At 45.7% G+C, this 18,028-nt stretch overlaps 1 protein-coding gene across 1 annotated transcript; it reads right to left on the reverse strand.

The window, feature by feature from the left end:
• Positions 1–150: 150 nt before the first annotated feature.
• Positions 151–15,288, reverse strand: LOC118851538 (carboxypeptidase A1-like). The gene is made up of 11 exons (XM_036761020.1): positions 15,203–15,288; positions 14,407–14,488; positions 11,993–12,127; positions 11,226–11,324; positions 10,194–10,295; positions 8,159–8,260; positions 7,677–7,787; positions 6,917–7,007; positions 4,282–4,481; positions 3,496–3,580; positions 151–428 (listed from the first exon to the last, which is right to left on the reverse strand). Exons 1-11 carry the CDS (start codon positions 15,265–15,267, stop codon positions 241–243), a joined length of 1,260 nt encoding a protein of 419 aa, XP_036616915.1. The 5' UTR covers positions 15,268–15,288; the 3' UTR covers positions 151–240.
• Between the last annotated feature and the right edge of the window lie 2,740 nt (positions 15,289–18,028).

Genomic DNA, 18,028 nt, shown 5'->3' on the forward strand with positions numbered 1-18,028 from the left:
TCAACGCATTGATCCTTAGAGACGTAGAATTCTGCCAATGAGTCCAGCCTCCCACGTGTCCCCCATGAAACCTGTAGGAACAAACCAGATTTTTCTCAATTCTAAAAGTAGCAGCAGAATAAAACACCACAGGTGAACATACATTTCTGTCACTTTCAATTCTAAGTCACTTTATTTGGCTCTGGTCATAGGATCCACAGTGGAGGAGGTCTTGAGCCCAGGTCAGGAGCCAAGGCTGACTTAATAGGGGTGTTTCAGGGTATAATCCATAATAGTTATAAGGGCCAGCCAGGTCTCCTGGGCTGTAGGGACTATCTGCTTGGCAGGCAGCAGGAAACCGTAGAATCCAGTGTCCCGGAGCTCCATGGTGTAAGAGTACTTGATGCCTGAGTTGTAGGTCCAGTCAACGGTGGTACCACTGGCTTCATCTGTGATGAGAACAAAAAGTCAGCCCAAGAGTCAACCACGTTCTTCATAGGTTGGTTGGTTGGTTTTTAAAATTTAAATGTTTAGACAGGTAGAGACAACACGTAAACGATAATAGCTATCATTTATGTAGCGCTGTGAGGTTTGCAAAGAGTTTAGCCTATGCTATCTCATTTTTATTACCCCCTTTATATTTTCATTTATTTATTTATTCATTCATTCATTCATTTATTTATTTGTTTGTTTGTTTGTTTATTATATCCCCAGTATATATTTACTTTATATTATATCTATATCTATATATATCCCCATTTTACAGATGAAGAAACTGAGACAAGTAAAGGTTAAGGGACTTGACGAGGATCACACAGCTGATAAATGTCTGAGGCAGGATTTGAACTCAAGTTTTCTCAGCTCCAAAATCCAATGATCTATGCGCTTGTATCACCTAATGAGTAAGTACCTGGGACAGAACTAGATATATAAATATATATGTATGTATATTGTTGCTGCTACTATACACACACATATGAATGAATATATATGTATGTATATATATAAAGATATATATATATATACAGATATTATATATATGTGTGTATATATATATATATATATGCAGAGAGAGAGATGGGAGGGCCCTCAGAAAGTACTTAACTAATTGGCTGAGAGGAGCATAGCAACTGCCCAAGCAACCCGTTCAAAATGTTGGACCCCGAATCTAAGGAAGCCTCAAGAAACTGACAAATACTGGTTCTGTTAATATTTTAAGGGATATGGAGAGACCATTTTAGGCACCTTTAAACTTCCTTAAATACTTTATTTATATCTTATATCCACTTCAGCTAGGACTACTAAACTTGCTGAATCCATGGGGTTCGGGTCAGCATGGGACTAAACCAGAAGGCAATGAAAAAACAAGCTAAAGACACACCACTTTCCCTCTCTCTCTCTCTCTCTCTCTCTCTCTCTCTTCAGAATTTTAGAAGGTGAGAGAGGAGGAAGCCACCAGAACTTCACTTTAGGACCCAGTAAGAGTCAAAACCTAGGCTCCGATTCAATCTAGCCAGCTTGCCAATACAAGGGTCACAAAGGCTCAGGTTCCTTAAGAGTCTAGCCGATGCTGAAATTTCTCAAGGGTCTGCTCAATATGGCGGAACTTTAATAAACTTTGTTTTTCATTGGATGAAAAAAAGAGTCAAAGCCTAACTCAGACAGGGCTTGGAAACTACAGAGAAGGTTCAGACTAGACAGATGGGCCCTCAGGGATCCGCTAGTCCAACTCCTTCATTTTGCAGGGAAGGAAACAGGCTTGCGGCAGTGAATGGGCTTGCCCTGTTCTGCCCTCTGGAAGGGGCCTGTGACTCTCAGGTAAAATCACGATTCCATCAAACACGTGCTGAGCATCTCTGAACATGAGGGCAGGGGCTGTTTCATTTTTGCCTTTGCCTTCCAGCATGGAGCTCAGTGCCTGGCAGGCAACGTCAGGTAGCGTTTCTAGAATGCTTTAAGTTTTGCAAAGCAATGCACATATATTATCTCATTTGACGCTCACATTAACCCAATGAGGTAGATGCTATTATAATCCTCATTTACAGATGAGAAAACTGAGAGCAAGAAGGTTAAAAGCCTCGGCTAGTACCTGAAGCAGGATTTGAACTCAAGGTTTCAAGACTCCAAGCCCTTCCTTCTTCCCCTGAGCCACCCACGGAGGAGGCACTTTGAATAAATGCTCATTGTTTGACTGACTGATTGGACAGGCCTTGATTGCTGTATTCTGAAGGGAGGAAGGTTTTGTCACCTTCTCACCTCCTCTCTCTCCCCTCTTTTGTCACTTTTCACTCACTTCCTGGCCTCCCACCCCACTTCAAGGGTCTTCTGTAGACTCATTTGCACTAAGATGTTCATCACCATATACCACTCTTCCTGGAACAGAATTTTATCTCAGTGAAATAAATCTCCCACAGTGAAATTTCAAGCATCTTATAAACCAGGCAGGGGAGATATTTCGGGGACACTTTCTGATCTCTCTCAAATCATCCCTGGTTAGACTACTACTTCGTCTGCTTACACACAAGACTTCTTCCTGCTCAGTCTTTTCAGTCATGTCTGGCTCTCTGTGAACCCCATTTGGTGTTTGGGGGTTTTTTTTGGCAAAGATACTGCAGTGGTTTGCCATTTCCTTCTCCACAGATGAGGAAACTGAGGCAAACAAGGTTAAGTGACTCGCCCAGGGTCACACAGCTAGTAAGTGTCTGAGGCCAGATTTGAACTCAGGATGATGAGCCTTCCTGACTCCAGGCCTGGTGTTCTAACCACTGTGCAACCTAGCCTCCCATATATACAAGACTGGGTATACCCAAAGGGTAAAGAAGTCTTGTGATGAATGGAAAGAGCACTAGATCTGGATTCAAAGGATCTATGTGATCTCGGACAAGTTACAATCTCTCTGAGCCTTTAAACATGGGGGTTGGACTATGAACTCTAAGTCCCCCTAGTTCTAAATCTTGGCTATAGTCTTTACAATAAGAGAAGCCTAAAGATAGAGGGGGTCTATGGGGCCAGAGACGGGGAAGAAACAGAGTGACTGTAGAATAATCTTGTGGCTGAAGGGATGACTTAGTGACTAGATGCTTCTAAAACAGGGGTTTCTAACCTTGTTAATCCAGGCCCCCTGGGTACTCTGGCAAAGCCTATGAACTGTGTTTCAATAATGTTTTTAAATGCATAAAATAGGATTGTGAAGAAAGCCAATAATATTAAAATACTATTATCAATTTTTTTAAGGTTCATGGACTGTAGGTTAAAGACCCCAGTTCTAAATGATCAGCCTACGAGTTGAGGAACTGGGAATAACTACTGGTCTTCTCGTTATAATAGCTGTGTCAGTCTGGTCAGGACCCTTCTCACCTTCCCAGTTTCCAGTGCCTACTGCCCAAGCCCTATTCATTCCATGGGCTGTTTCCTCCCCCTGGCATACTCTCTGAGGGCAGGGAGAGCCCAGCCTAAAGACCTTACCTCTGGGCTTTAGTAAGTAAGTGGTAAGTGGGAGCCGCTGGGGTCACTTACATATAGTGGTGATAATGCTGCCATACTCGTACTCGGTCCCGTACAGAGAAGACAGGTTGTCCACCGCAGTCTTGGCCAGCTCATGCTTGAGGGAAAAACAGAGTCACACACACACACACACACACACACACACACACACACACACTGGTCATAACAGGAAGAAGCCTAAAGATCTCCGAAGGACACATGGGGTCTCTGGGATTAGAGATGGGGAAGAGTGAGAGTGACTGTAGAATAATAATCTTGTGACTGGTGGAGAAACCCCAACTCAGCATCCAGTGAGAAGGACAGGACTAGGCTGGAGGCACCCTCCCTCAGGTGAAGCATCAAAATGAACCAGATGCCCAGACAGTCCCACCCAGAGGCAGAGCTCCTTTCTGTTCCCCAGATCCGCTTTCTTCAGCCCTTTGTCTGTGGTTGTTCTCTGTGGGCAGACCCACAACAGAGTGTTTAGTAGACACTCAATATTCCGTTAGCCAGGCTCCTTCCTCCCCACCAAGAAGGCAGTGTGAAGCAATCTCACCCTGAGCCCAAAGGTCACCTCGACCCCTTGCTTTGGAATCTACAATAAGGTACCCAATGTCTTTCATTCCCCAACTAAGAAATGAGATACCCCATCAAGCTGGTGAAGAATCATGGATGTAACAGGAGGGAAAAGTGCCACGTGCATATGCCTTATTTTCAGCACATGCAGTATATAAAAATCAAGATTATAAAGAAGACAACTATTCCTTTGAACAGGTTGGTGAGGGCTGGAGTGGGGATTGGGCAGAGGCTTAAACATACCAGCTCTGCCTGGTCAGCAGCCCGGGCAGTGGTATATCCATAAGGGTAGAGGAGAAGTTGAGAGTAGCTATGGATGGAAACGAAAGCCTTGATGTTCCCATGGCTATTCACAAAGTCTACGATAGCCTGGACCTCCACTTCTGAGTTGGCATACTCGCCGTGGTAAGTCTCTGAACAGGGGTCGCTGCTGGATCCTGACACTGTAGGAAACAAGACAAGGTTTAGCATTTTCAAAACCAGAGTCAGTAGCTTCTCTTAGTCCATCTTTTTATTGTGTGTGTGTGTGTGTGTGTGTGTGTGTGTGTGTGTGTGTGTGTCTGGGGTCCAAGGAAAAGTTGAAAGGAGTGAGACGGGAACCACCTCCATAGGGAGGGTTCATAGGGGCAGATGTGAGTCATTGGGAGGGTAGAGACTGTAATGCTTAAGTTCTAGATCCAGCACAGCCCAAGTTGGAAAGGGAACAAAGAGATCATCGATGACTCTCTCTCTGGAATAATGATGCTAGGTTCGGAGGCTAGAGGAGTGTGTTAGGGGGCAGTGATAGATATGAAAAAAAGAGCATCGATAAAAACACAATTTTAAAATCCTTAAAAAACAAAAATGAAAAGGCAGAACAGCAAATTTGTTACTATCTTGTAAAGAGAGAGAACAGAGGAGAGAAGAGGGAGGAGAGAGGGAGAGAGAGAGAGAGAGAGAGAGAGAGAGAGAGAGAGAGAGAGAGAGAGAATAATGATGCTGGGCCTAGAGTCAGGATGATGAGTTCAAATATAGCCTCAGATATTTACTAGCTTGGGCAAGCCTTTTATCTCGTATTCGCCTCAGTTTCCTCATCTGAGAGATAGGGATAAAAATAGCACCCGATTCTCATGGTGATATTTGTACAGTGCTTAGCACAGTGCCTGGCACATGGTAGGTACCATATAAGTGCTGTAGATGGATAGGGGATTTGTTCAGGATTAAACTAGAGTATGCCTACATACATCCTTTTCATCGTCACTCCATTTCTTGGGATTTCCTTGCTCCCTCAGTATCTTTCCTTGAGGAGCAATCCCAGGCTTCAGGCGGTGCAGTGGACCTTCCATCACCCCTCCCCACTCAGAACAGAGTTCTGATTCCACTGCACAAGACTTGTTCTGTCCATAAGACTGAGCAATGGATTTGGAGTCAGTTTCTAAACCTTCCTCTGTCACTCACTATGACCTTGGGCAAATTACTTAACTGAGCCTCCATTTCTCTTTTGTAAAATGAAGGATTGGACCAGAACAGGGCTTCTTAACCTGGGTTCAATGAACTTTTTTTTTTTAGGCCATTGGGGTTATGTGACTTGCCCAGGGTCACATAGCCAGTGTCTGAGATCGGATTTGAACTCAGGCTCTCCTGACTGCAGAGCCGGTGCCCTGTCGACTTTTCACCAAGCTGCCTCACCATTCACTTAAAAAGAAAATTTCTATAACTGTATTTCGCTCTAATGGGTTTCTTTACTATTTTATACATTTTATCTTATGCACTTAAAAACATCATCCTGAGGAGGGTTCCATAGGCTTCACCTAATACCCAAAAGGCTTCATGTCATCACAAAAGGTCTAGAACCTGGGACTGCCTGTCCCTGAGATGCTGGTCTCTGATAGATGAGCCTTTGCCTTTTCTTGCCCAGAACCTGACCCCCATGTTGCTTCTCAGCTATCTCCACACCGTGGTACTAGATGGCCCTTCTCAGTCCCCTTTATACATTGTCTTCCTCCACTGGAATATAAACTCCTTGAGGGCAGGGGCCACATCGTTTCTTGTATTTGGATCCCCAGTTTTAGCACATAGTAAGAACTTAACTGAGGCCCCCCCACCCCAGTTTTAAATCTGTGTTCTTTACTCCTGACTCATAGAGACCCTCTTGCCTTTAAGATACAGCTCAAGGACTATCTTCTGCACGAAGCCTTTCCTGATTCCCCCCAACATCTGGCCCTCTCCTTCCTAAATTACCTTATATTTAACTATTTTGTATGCATTTGTACGGGGCAGCTAGGTGGGACAGTGGATAAAGCATTAAGCCTGGAGTCAGGAAGACTGAGTTCAAATCGAGGCTCAGTTACTTATTAGCCGTATGACCTTGGGCAAGTCACTTAATCCTGTTGACCTCAGTTTCCCCAACTGTAAAATGAGCTGGAGAGGGAAATGGCAAACCACTCCAGTCTCTTTGCCTTCACCCCAATAAGGGGTCACAAAGAGTCAGACACGACTGAACAGCAACAAATGTATTTGTGAAACTTTATACTTGTGCCATATATATTTTATTTGTGCTTGTTGCCCCCATTACAATGTAAGTTTCCTCTGAGTAGGGATTATTTCTTTTTCTTTTTTTTGAGGGTTCTAGAAGGCAGGGCAATTGGGGTTAAGTGACTTGCCCAAGGTCGCATAGCTAGTACATGTCAAGTGTCTGAGGCTGGGTTTGAACTCAGGTCTTCCTGACTCCAGGTACTTATTCACTGTGCCACCTAGCTGCCCCGATTTTTTCATTTTCTTTGTACTTTGTACTATCTCCAGCACCTAGCACCGTGCCTGGCCCAGAGTAGCCACTTAATAAATTCTTGTTGATTCATTGATTCATTGATCCCACCCTGGGAGCCTCATCTTGACTTACATCCAAAGCCAGCATCCCAGTTCCTGTTGGCATCCACACCAACGCAGCTGGATCCAGCATTAATGGACCTGGTCTTACGCCACATGCGGTTCTGGAACAAGGAAGGGAAAATCAATCAACTATCAAAGGTGCCCAGGACTGGGCTGGGTAATACATAAAAGAAATGGTCCCTGATCTTGATGAGTTATAACCTAACTAGGGAGACAGAATCAACATAGGTCAAACCATTAGATAACAATGTAGAGTTCAGTCAAGTGCACCTGACTATAAATGAATGCTTAGTACTTCAGAAAAGAGGAAGATCAGATTGGGCCCAGGACATTAGGGAGGGCTTTGTGGAGTAGGTGGGATTTGAAAATGAGCACAAAGAGCCCTTTAATTTGGGCTCTATCCAGAAAGTTAGAATACTGTCACTTAGTGCAGTAGAGAGAAGGGTGGGGAGGGAGGGATTAATCCAGTATATTTAGTAATTAAGAGAGATGGGATTGTAGTAGGGAGCATGCTGACTTCTGATGGGCAGAAAGTGAAGAAAGCATAGGGTTACCCTCTTGTGATTGGACCAGCCACCGTAGGAGGTATCCAAATAAGGCAAGGACACACCAGTCCAACCTTTGTCTCCACGGATTGGTGGACCCTAGGTGGACAGCTCAGTTTGTTGGCTTCTGAGGCTATGCTTTTGCCAGGGACCACGGAACTGAAACCTAGCTAGGAGAGCCCTCCTAGAAGCCTAGGAACCTGGGGCAAGGGAAGGGCACCATACCGAGGAGTGGCTATAGGCATAACCATCAGGGTTGACGACAATCTCTAGGAAGATGTCCAAAGAATCCAGAATGGCAGTGAGCGTCTCGTCTTGGCCGTAGTCCTCAATGATCTAGGAGAAAGAGGGAAAAAAATAAGAGACACAAAGAGGGTGGTGTCTTAGGAAGAAAAATTAGCTTCCCTCAACTTTCCTCTCCAAACAAAGGGAGGAGTGGGAGTCAGAGAGGAGTCAGTTTCACTCCTTGGCCTGTGACTCAGACTAACAAGGCCTTTGTTCTTGAAACCAATAGTACCCAGTTTTGCTGGGCCCCTCCGAAAGCACGGGAAGTAATGATCCCAGCAGGAATGGAATCTTGGGTGAGCAGAGTAAGGCACTCTCTTGGAGCCTAAAGTCTGCCAATCACCCCAGGGCCATATTACTTCCTCCCAGTTCAGACAGTGAATGAATTCTCCTTCCCCCTTAATCCAATCCCCAGGTCTTACCTTCTTAGCAAACCAAACTCCACTGGCATGGGTGACCCACTCCCGGGCATGGATGCCAGTGTCGAGCCAGATGGCAGGGCGATTGGTTCCCCCAGTACTGAACTGAAGAAGAAAGAGAAGGATAAAGTTCTGTACAGTCTCTCAATTAACGATTGCCTTCCTCAGCAGATCTGTGGTCTGAGCTCCAAGTCCCATCTTCTCTACAGGGAAAAGTCTGGTATTAGAAACTTCCCCACATTCAGTTATCTCTCCCCTGCCCTATTTCCTTAGACGTGCGGCAGAATGGGGGTGCCTGCAGAAGCCATGCCAACCACTCAGGGCTAGGAAACTTCCCTCCCCCCATCAAATATCCCGGTATTCTGGAGGGAGGTCTAGGACAAAGCGCAGTGACTGATGATAACAGTAATCCCAGAATCTCCAAGTCAGAAATGTATTCAGGGGTCAGCCTAGGCCGGCCCAGCCCAGCCTTCTCCAGCATCAACAACAAGAGATTGTTATGCAACCTCCCCTGAAGAGCTTCCAGGAGGGGGATCCTGTCCAGGTAGCCCCCTTTTCACTTGGACCATTCAAATTGTTAAGGAAGGCTTTCTACACTTCAAGCCTAAATCTAAGTAGTTCTGCCTTCTGGAGCCAAGCAAAATAATTCTAGGCTTTCTGTTCCTCAGGATGGTGCTCCAAATATTTCATGTCATCTATTCCATCCTGTCTCATCCCTGCCAGCCCACTCTGCATGTCTCTCCACACGGGTGGAAGCATGAAGAGAAGCATCATTATTGCCTCATGGACCAAGTGGTCTCCAGCAAGAAGTCTTGAAATGACATCTGTCCCTTTTCTCTGAATCAGTCATGAAATCTTAACAGAGACAGGAGATGAGGAGCTCTGGAGCTTTTCCTTTAGCCATCGCTGAAGGGACAGACGGGTTAAAATGTGGGGTGAGGGAGGCATCCCTGCTGCAGACAGCCCCCAAAGAGATGAAATCTACTCTGCAATTCAGAGGTCCTTTCCTGGGAGGAGCTGGTTTACATTGGAACCTTGGGTCTGCCCCAGAGCAGAGCTTGGATGTTTCTGCCATCACACGATTTCTCACATCTGACCCCTTCTCTCCACTCACACAGCTACCACCTTAAATCAGGCCCTCATCACCACTCCCCTAGGTTATTACAACAACCTCCTAATCACTCTCCCTGCCTCAATTGAGTCTTTCCCCATTCCAGCCTATTCTATACACTGCTGCCAAAGGAGTAAGAGTAAGTCTCACTATAAACTAAATTCAACCAATGCCAATGACTTCCTGTCGTCTCTAGGATGAAATAGAAACTTCACTGTTTAACTTTTAAGCCCCTCTGTAACCTGGCCCTGAACTATGTTTCCTACCTCATTAGACATTACTCCTCATCCTACACCCTGAGATCCTGCCAAAGTGACTTCCTCTATTCTACTCCCTATCTCCATCTCTGTGACTACATTGGCTGCTCCCCAGGCCTGGAATGTACTCTCTCCTTCCCTCCATCTCGTAGAGTTCTTCTTTTTCTTTAAAATGCTAGTCAAGCACCATCTTCTGCACAAAGCCTTTCCTGATTGCCCCCAATTGCTTCCCTCCCAAACCACCTCACTTAACACTGTCTAAGGATTACAAGTCGGTTCAAAATGCTATCTTTCAAAATCATTACTTATCTTTTTTTTGGCACCCTCAAATTTTTGTGTCCTGAGACAAAACTCTTGTTGCCCTGTCCTTGTTATGGCTCTGTGCAATTTCCAAATCCCATGTGGAAAGTATGGAAGTGAGAGACTTCATCTGAACCCAAGATATGCCATAACAAAATTATCATCCTGGAAATACCTGAGTCACCTGTGGGAGTGTATGTATTTGTGTGGGTACTTGCACATGTGCATGATTAACTCTGTATGACTAAGAATACACAAATGTTTTTGGGCGTGAATGGATATACCTATGTGTATGGTTATGGTTGTGCCTGCGGTGGGGGTGGCAGGGGAGGGGGCGGTAGGGATACATGGGTGTCTAGGCTTCTGGTACCTTCAGAACATTGAGGGGGCGGCCCTCGTAGCTGCTGCCAATTTGAATCTTGCTGACAAGGTTTGGGTTCTCAGCCACCAGCAGATCTATAAATTGGTTGATCTATAAAGAAGGTCATAGAAAGGAGAGTGAGAATGCGTTGAGATTTATAAGACACCTTAGCTACATTATCTCATGAGATCCTCCCAGCACTGCCACAAGGTAGATGGTGCAAGTTTTATCATTAACTTCATTTTATAGAAAAGGAAGCCGAGACTCCCGGAGACACTCAAGATTCCACAGGTAGCGTGTGGCAGAGTCAGGCTATGAAGCTCAGTCTTCTGTGCTAAGTCTAGCGTTCCTTCTACTGCTAGACCCTAGGAGAGCCGTCACGGCTGCCGGGGACCCAACTCCTTTGTGCCACTCATCTTGGCGGCTCTTTCGCCAAGCATCTTGATGTCGCCCTTTGCTCGAGGGGTTAGGGATACGAGTCCAAGAAAGAATGAGAGATGTATCATCCCCAACTCCTCTGGGAGCCACAAAACCCAGCTGAACTCAACATTCGGAGATCCCCGAGACCACACACACACACACACACACACACACACATACACACACACACACACACACACACACACACACACACACACCTCTCTCAGAAGGAGAGAGGAAAATAACAGTGATAATAGGTGATGTTAATACCACTCTTAGGTTCACATTAGACATTATCTCATTGGAGCCTCACTACAGCCCTCTGAGGCAGGTGCTGTTTTATCCCCATCTCACTGATGAGAAACCTGAGGCCCAAGAAGCTTAACTTGTCCATGGCCGCACACTTTTAAATGTATAAAGCAGAATTTGAACCCAGGTCTTTCTGCTGGCAGAATCCAGCATTCTCTCTAACTATGCTGAGACCGATTTCTCGGGTTGAGGACATCATCTGAGAGCATCTCTGGAGGCCTTGTGCAACATGGGGAGGATACTGTTTTGTGTCCAAGGGCCCAGTCAGTGGCACATTCCCAGGGGTTGAGGCTGTCTCTCAGAGGCCCTCACCTCCTCCAGCGTGTGATAAGTGGCATAATTGAAGGTGTCTGTGGAGCTTGCCCTTGACCTGAAGGCCAACATCTGTTCCTGTTCCTCGTCCAGCAGCGTCTGGAAAGTTGGGGGAGGAGACAATTGTTAAGAAAGAGTCTACTCCCCATTCTCCCCACCATTCCCCCTACCTCCTTGGAAACAGATGCTAAAAGCAGGACTGGGTAATTCTGGCTCAACAAAAGAGCTGAGCTGACCCAACACAAGGATGTAGCAGGTAGTCACCATCCTAGATGGCAGGATATGATGCCCATTGGCCATCCAAATATCTCACCTGCCATGCTACCACCTTCCCATCCCATTATTAGACATTCCCAGCACTGGAGTCATATGTAGGTGAAGAAACACAAGTATTTCCAGAAGGCCTTTGTTGAGTGGTACATATATGACTTGGGAAAGAAGGGAGGCATCCCCTTACTTGGCAAGGGTTAGTTGGTCAGATTAGCTTGTTAGAAAGTTGGGCTTGAGAGTAAGAGCGGGTCAATGCATAATTGAAGGGCATGGAATAGGACAACAGAGTATTTGGGAGTGGGTGGCTGAATGTCCTTGAAGGACAAAAGATAACCCAAAGATAAAATGTTCTTCCTTTCCCACTTGCTTAGGGTTCAAGGATTGGGAAGTGGGAATTGAGATCTCCCCTGATGAAGAGACCAGAGTTCTAGGTCTTCGGTGCCATGCTGATTTCCCCTCTGCCATTCACAACCTATGGGCACCCATTCTTCAATTACCTGCACATCCTCAATCATGATAGAGTACTTGATGCCATTGGACTCCAGGAACACTTTGACAGCCTGGACACTGGGGAAGGGCACACGGATATCGATGGGCATGGAGGGGCGGGAGGGACCACGCCAGAAGTCCAGCTGTACAGGATAAAAGCCGTAACTGTCACAGGGAGTCTGAGGTGTGCTGGCTGGGACACCAGGACAAAGAGAGGGATACATAACCAGGGGGGAGGAAGGAGAATGTGTGGGTTAAAATTTCCTTTATTGGGGTTTAGATCACAGGCTAGGAGTAGCCAGAAGAGCAACTGTGATTTATGTGGTGACCTGGGACTAGGAGATTCTACAGAACAGGGAGAGTAAACCAGAAAATGTGACAGAAGAAACCCAAGAGTGGGAAGAAAGGAGCACATGGGTGGGCTGAAGAAAAGAGAGGGAAGTATCCGGGGACCCTTGTAAAGGCAGAGGAGCAGAAGAGAGAGATATTTTTTAAAAAGAGGTAGAAGGAATCATCGAGGCCATCTATCGAGTCAAACATGTGTCTGAACAAAAATCCAGTCCTGACTATAGTGACCACACAGACTGTGCGGGAAGACCCCTAAAGAGGGTGAAAGCAGTGATTCTCTTCTGGGGTAGCTCTGCTGCTTAGGAAGCTTTTCATTGCAACAAACTGCAATCTGCAATGCCTTTCCCTTGGCTGCCCCCCACACCTGGGATTCTCTCCTTCCTCATCTCCACCTCCTGGCTTCTTTCAAGTCCCAGCTAAAATCCTGCCTTCAACAGGAAGCCTTTCTTGACACACCCCCTTCCCCCCAATGCTAGCGCCTTCCAAGATCACCCCTAATTTGTCCTGTGTATGGCTGGTTTGTATACACTTGCTTGGCTATTGTGCCAGCCATTAGATTGAGAACTCTTTGCCACTTCTGTACCCCTAGCACTTGGCACAGTACCTGACTCATAGTAGGCAGCATGACTGTTGACTTGATCTATCACGGGAACGTCCACCTGCTGGTCCTTAGTTCTGCGTTCTGGGGCCAAGCAGAAAAATCTTACTCCACTGTCAAATGACAACCCTTCAGGTATCCGAAGACAGCTCTCACGGCTCCCCTCTGGCTTCATTTCTCCAGGAGAAACATCCCCACTTCCTCAATTCATTTTTATTTGTTGCCTCACTATTCTGGTTACCCTTCTTCAGGGTGCAAGAGCATTTTGCCAATGCTCTTCCTAAAATGTGACTCTCGAAACTGAACATAATACCCCAGCTACGGTTTCACCAGGGAAGTATCACCTCCTTGGGCCTGGAAAGTATTCCTCTCTTAATGCACCCTAAGACTGCCTTGTATTTTGGGGCCGTTACATCATGATCAATTCATGTTAAACTTGTGGCCTACAGAGAGCCTTGGATCTTTTTCAGACAAACTGCTGTCTAGCTAACACTACCCCCAATTTGTATGTGTGCGACTGACTTTTCAAAAGCAACTGTAATTTATATTTATTCCTATTAAATTTTATCTTATTGGATTTGTCCCAATATTCTAGTTTGCAGAAGTCTTTTTGGATCCTGACTTTGTCCTGCAAGGAGCAAGCTAAACCTCCTGACTTGAATTCATCCTCAAATATGTATGCCTTTATTCATGTTTTTGATAAAATTATTAAACCTCACAGAGCCGAGCATAGAGCTCTGGGAAACTCTGGTAGAGACTCGTTGACGTATTGACCTTGCACAATTAATGGCTACTCTCTGGGTTTAATCTTCAGCCAGTCTTGAACCCACTTAAGTTAGCTATCATCAGCCTACGCCGTCTTGTCCATAAGAAAAGCACTGGAGAATATTCCAACGCTTCGTGAAAAGGAAGCCTGACAATTTAATGGATGACAAACGCAGAGAAGGCACAGGGAGAGAGTGTTTATGTTACAGAATGTTAGAGCAGAAAGAGATCTCACATGTTCCAGACCAACCCGCTCACTCTTGAAGAAGAAGAAACTGCAGGCCAGAGCGGTCAAGGGATTTGTTCAAAGTCACATGCAGCTAATGAGTGGCAGAGCCAAGACTTGTGACCCTTATTTAGTGCTCTTTTCACTGCCCTCCCCCCCCGCCCCCCGCCACTTTCTCTGCAGTCCATTTTTCTGAGAGGGGTCAGCCCATACATTTCCATCCCGGGGAGTCAGTGATATTAACTCCATGGGCCCCACTCATCTCCAAAGGCCCAGAATCTCCAAAGGGGTAGGCTTTTCCTTAGGGCAGTCTGAACTCTAAGATAGAAACAAGAAGCTGATGGGGCTGGGAGTGGGAGTCTGGAGGGGACAGAGGGTTTGGAGGCAGCAGGGACGGGGTCAAGTTCTATATCTCAGCCATACTCAGACCTTGAAGGAAGAGTTTTTCTCCCAGAGAGGTGACTCCAAGACCACAGCCCTCTTACCTGAAGATGTTTCAGGTCCTCCAGCTCCCTCACCTTCTTTACCTGAGCTTCATCAGCTGCTGAGATGCGAAGCACTTGGTGCCTGTGCAGGGGCAGAGCGGGTGACTTAGTGGCATGGCCTGGATCTCTAGTTCCTACCTCTTTAGTTTCTTTACTGACCACCAGCCTCTCACCACCCTATCTGCCTACACCAGGGCAGGGTGAGCTTCCACTCTATTCTTGGTTGGTGAGCAGCGGACACTGAAGTTGTGTTCCTGGCGCCAGGTAGGACTCCCCACAGCGGTCCTAAATTTCCCTTTAGGTAAAGAAAGGAGAGGGCAGCTAAGTGGCACAGTGGATAGAGAGCCAGCCCTGGGAGCCAGGAAGACTCGTCTTCCTGAGTTCAAATCTGGCCTCAGGCTAGCTGTGTAACCCTGGGCAAGTCACTTAAACCTGTTGGCCTCAGTTTACTCATCTGTAAAATGAGCTGGAGAAGGAGAAGGCAAGCCACTCCATTATCTTTGCCAAAAAATCCCAAATGGGGTCACAAAGAGTAGGACATGATTGAAACAACCAAACAAAAAAGAAAGGAGAGATGAAGTGGTTCCTGATTCAGAAATGGAAGGGACAGTCTTTAAGAAAATGGACATCGATAGATCTTTCTGTCTCTCCAGGGCACACTGGCCCTCTCTCCTACAGCTCCTTTCCTTCATCCATCCACCTGTCTCTCCTAGGCTTTAAGCAGGAACTGAGAGCCTCTTCCCTCTCCTAAAACACAGAGGGTCTGACCTTTCTGTCCCCCTATCCAGCCACCTACCCCGAAAAGTCTTCCTTGCCAAAGACAGCCAGGAACACAGCACTGAGAACCAGCAGCCCCTTCATGGTGAAGCTACTCAGGAAACTCATTCTGAGCTAAGGAGAAAGAGCCCAAGTCTTTTAAACCCAGGCCAGTGAAGACCAGTTGACTTCCACAAAGGTTGACTGTGTTGGCTCCACCCCTTCCATCTGCTCTCAGTCCCAGGGTAGGTCACCCCCGACCCTGTCCCCTAAACTTTGGTGCCTTTCCGCCCTTTCTGATAAAGTACTGAGAATGGGCCAGCTGGACAGATAGGCTGAGTTTCAACCCTTTGACTCTCATCTGGGGCTGGGCTGAGACCTCCATTCCATGTTTTTTTCCTGTGGTCTTCAACAAAGGCCATATCTTAGATTACTGAGCAAACAGAGCTGGGGGTTAGAAGGTCTGGCTTGGTTAGTGGCACCTAGAGAATTTCAAATGATGAAACTTCCATTCTTCACAGTTCCACAGGCCAAGCACTGGGCAAGAGGCTGGGGACACAGGATGAAAAACAACAGTCTCTGACTTCTTGGAAGTCACAATCTAATTGGGGGCGGGGGGATCCAAACTCAAGTAAGTATGACACAAGGAAGAATGGGACAAGGACAAAGAATGAGGGAAATCTGAGGAGGGAGAGAACACTTTCAGCTGGAGATACAGGGTTTTATTTCTGATCACAGAGTAAGCAGATATCTTCGGACATTTTAAATCCTTTGCTCCCATGGAAGAGGGACCCATGGTTCTCTACACTGCTCTCTGTGCTTAGTTGCCTCTTTACCCCATAGATCCACAGCTGAGACTGTTCCTCCTCTCTCACAAACAGACCTGTCCTGAGGATGTGGTAAGTTGGGTCCATATTCCCAGGCCCCACATTTTTGGGAGACCCAAAAACACTGTGGGAGAAAAAGTAAGGAGTCAACTAGTCACTTAGGGTGGAAGTCATCATCCTTAAATTAGGAGGGGTCTCAGTCCAACCACCTTGTATTTCAGGTAGGGGAACTGAGGCCTAGAAGAAGGTAGGGAAGTAATCTGTGCCAGATTCCAGAGACAGTAAGCAGCAGAATCAATTAACAAGCATTTATTAAGCACCTACTATGTGTTGTTCTAGGCACTGCAGATATAGTCAAACTTGAAACAGCCCTTGCCCTCAAGGAACGTATTTCCTATTACTGGAGACATGTGTGTATACATACATTCATACATATATGTGTGTATATATGTATATATAATATACATATACATATATACATATCTATAATACACACACGTATATATGTATATATATGCATATATATATACCGTATTTCACTGCATAACCATTGCAGTTTTTATGTCAAATTTTTTTGCAAAAAAGTGGGATGTAACCATTACATGAAACTTTTTTTAAAAATTGTGCTGTTATTACTTTAAAATCATTTATTGCTAAACCGTCTTTGGTGCAAGATTAGGATGCACAGAATATTCGTGAATATATGTTAAAATTGAATACTGACAATGCGCCTGCACTGAGGATTCTAGGCTCAAGGCTCGCAACACCCGAGAGATAAATGAGTATGCATATGCCACTGGTGAATACGTTGCTGCTCTGTTTACCTTTTAAGCAGCATGATGAACAGAATTATACCATGCGACAATTACACAATGAAAGGCTATAGACCAATTTTTGGACTGAAAAAACAGGGTGCCATGATTATGCCGTGGCAATGATTATGCGGTGAAATCCGGTATGTGTGAATATATGTAAAGTATACCCATGTTATATACATGCACATGTAACATAGAATTAATGTGTGTACATGTATGTTGTATATGTGAAATATATGTCAGTGTATGGTATATATGAAATAAATACAAGGTAATTTTGGAGGGAGGTACTTAGTAACTTAAGATAAAATGATATAAGTACAAAGGAGAGGTCCAGGTATTGTGGGGGAAGTTAAGGAGGGACAGGTCCCTTTCATCAGGAAGGATCAGGGAAGGCTTCATGGAGAAAGTGGCACCTAAGTTGGTCCTTGAAGGAAGGGATGTACTTCAATAGACCAGAACAGGAGTGAAGGAAAGAAAGAATCCCTACTAGGATGAGAGTGTGAACACAGGCACAGAGATAGAAGAATGGAGGATGAAAACGGGGGGCGGGGCAGAGGGTGGTCTGCTTTGGCTAGAGTGCAGAGCGTGCAAAGGAGAATAGTAGGAGATAAGTCTGGAAAGGTAAATTGGAGTTCCATTGTAAAAGGGCTTTGATTGCCAGGATTAGAAATTGATGCTTCCTTGGACAGATCAAAGCCCTGGTAATAAAGGTAAGACCCAGAAGCAAAGAGAGGTGGAAGAAGGTAGAGAGGAAGAGGGAGAGGTAATTAAGAGGGAACTTAGGACCAGAAAGGTCAGCGAAGAGTTAAGAACATTTTGTTTTTCATAAGCCACAGTAAAAAGAAAGAGACCCAAGGTGGGTAAGGAGTGGGGTCCAAAGGGGTTAAGCCTCTCTAGAGGGAAGGAAGTTGGAAGATATTTAGAGAGTAGAGCTCAGTAAGATAAGACAGAGATGGATAAGGGGCACTGAGTGCCTGGTCAGCAGGATGATAGCCTCCGGATGGAGAATGTTGTTGAAAGTTAGAGGGAAAGGAGGTGTGGAAAACCAGCTTTGACTCCTTCCCTATGTCAGCCCTGCCTTCAACCACCGTGAGGGGCTGTTGTATTGGGAGAAAATACCTTTAGCCTCTACTCAGCCACAGTTACTGAGCCTGAGAATCTTAGCCTTAGGCCAGGAAGCAACCAGATCTGTGAAGCAAAACCAAGGACCTCCTCTATTGG

This window comes from Trichosurus vulpecula, chromosome 5 (genome assembly GCF_011100635.1).
Source record: "Trichosurus vulpecula isolate mTriVul1 chromosome 5, mTriVul1.pri, whole genome shotgun sequence".
Lineage (NCBI taxonomy): Eukaryota > Metazoa > Chordata > Mammalia > Diprotodontia > Phalangeridae > Trichosurus > Trichosurus vulpecula.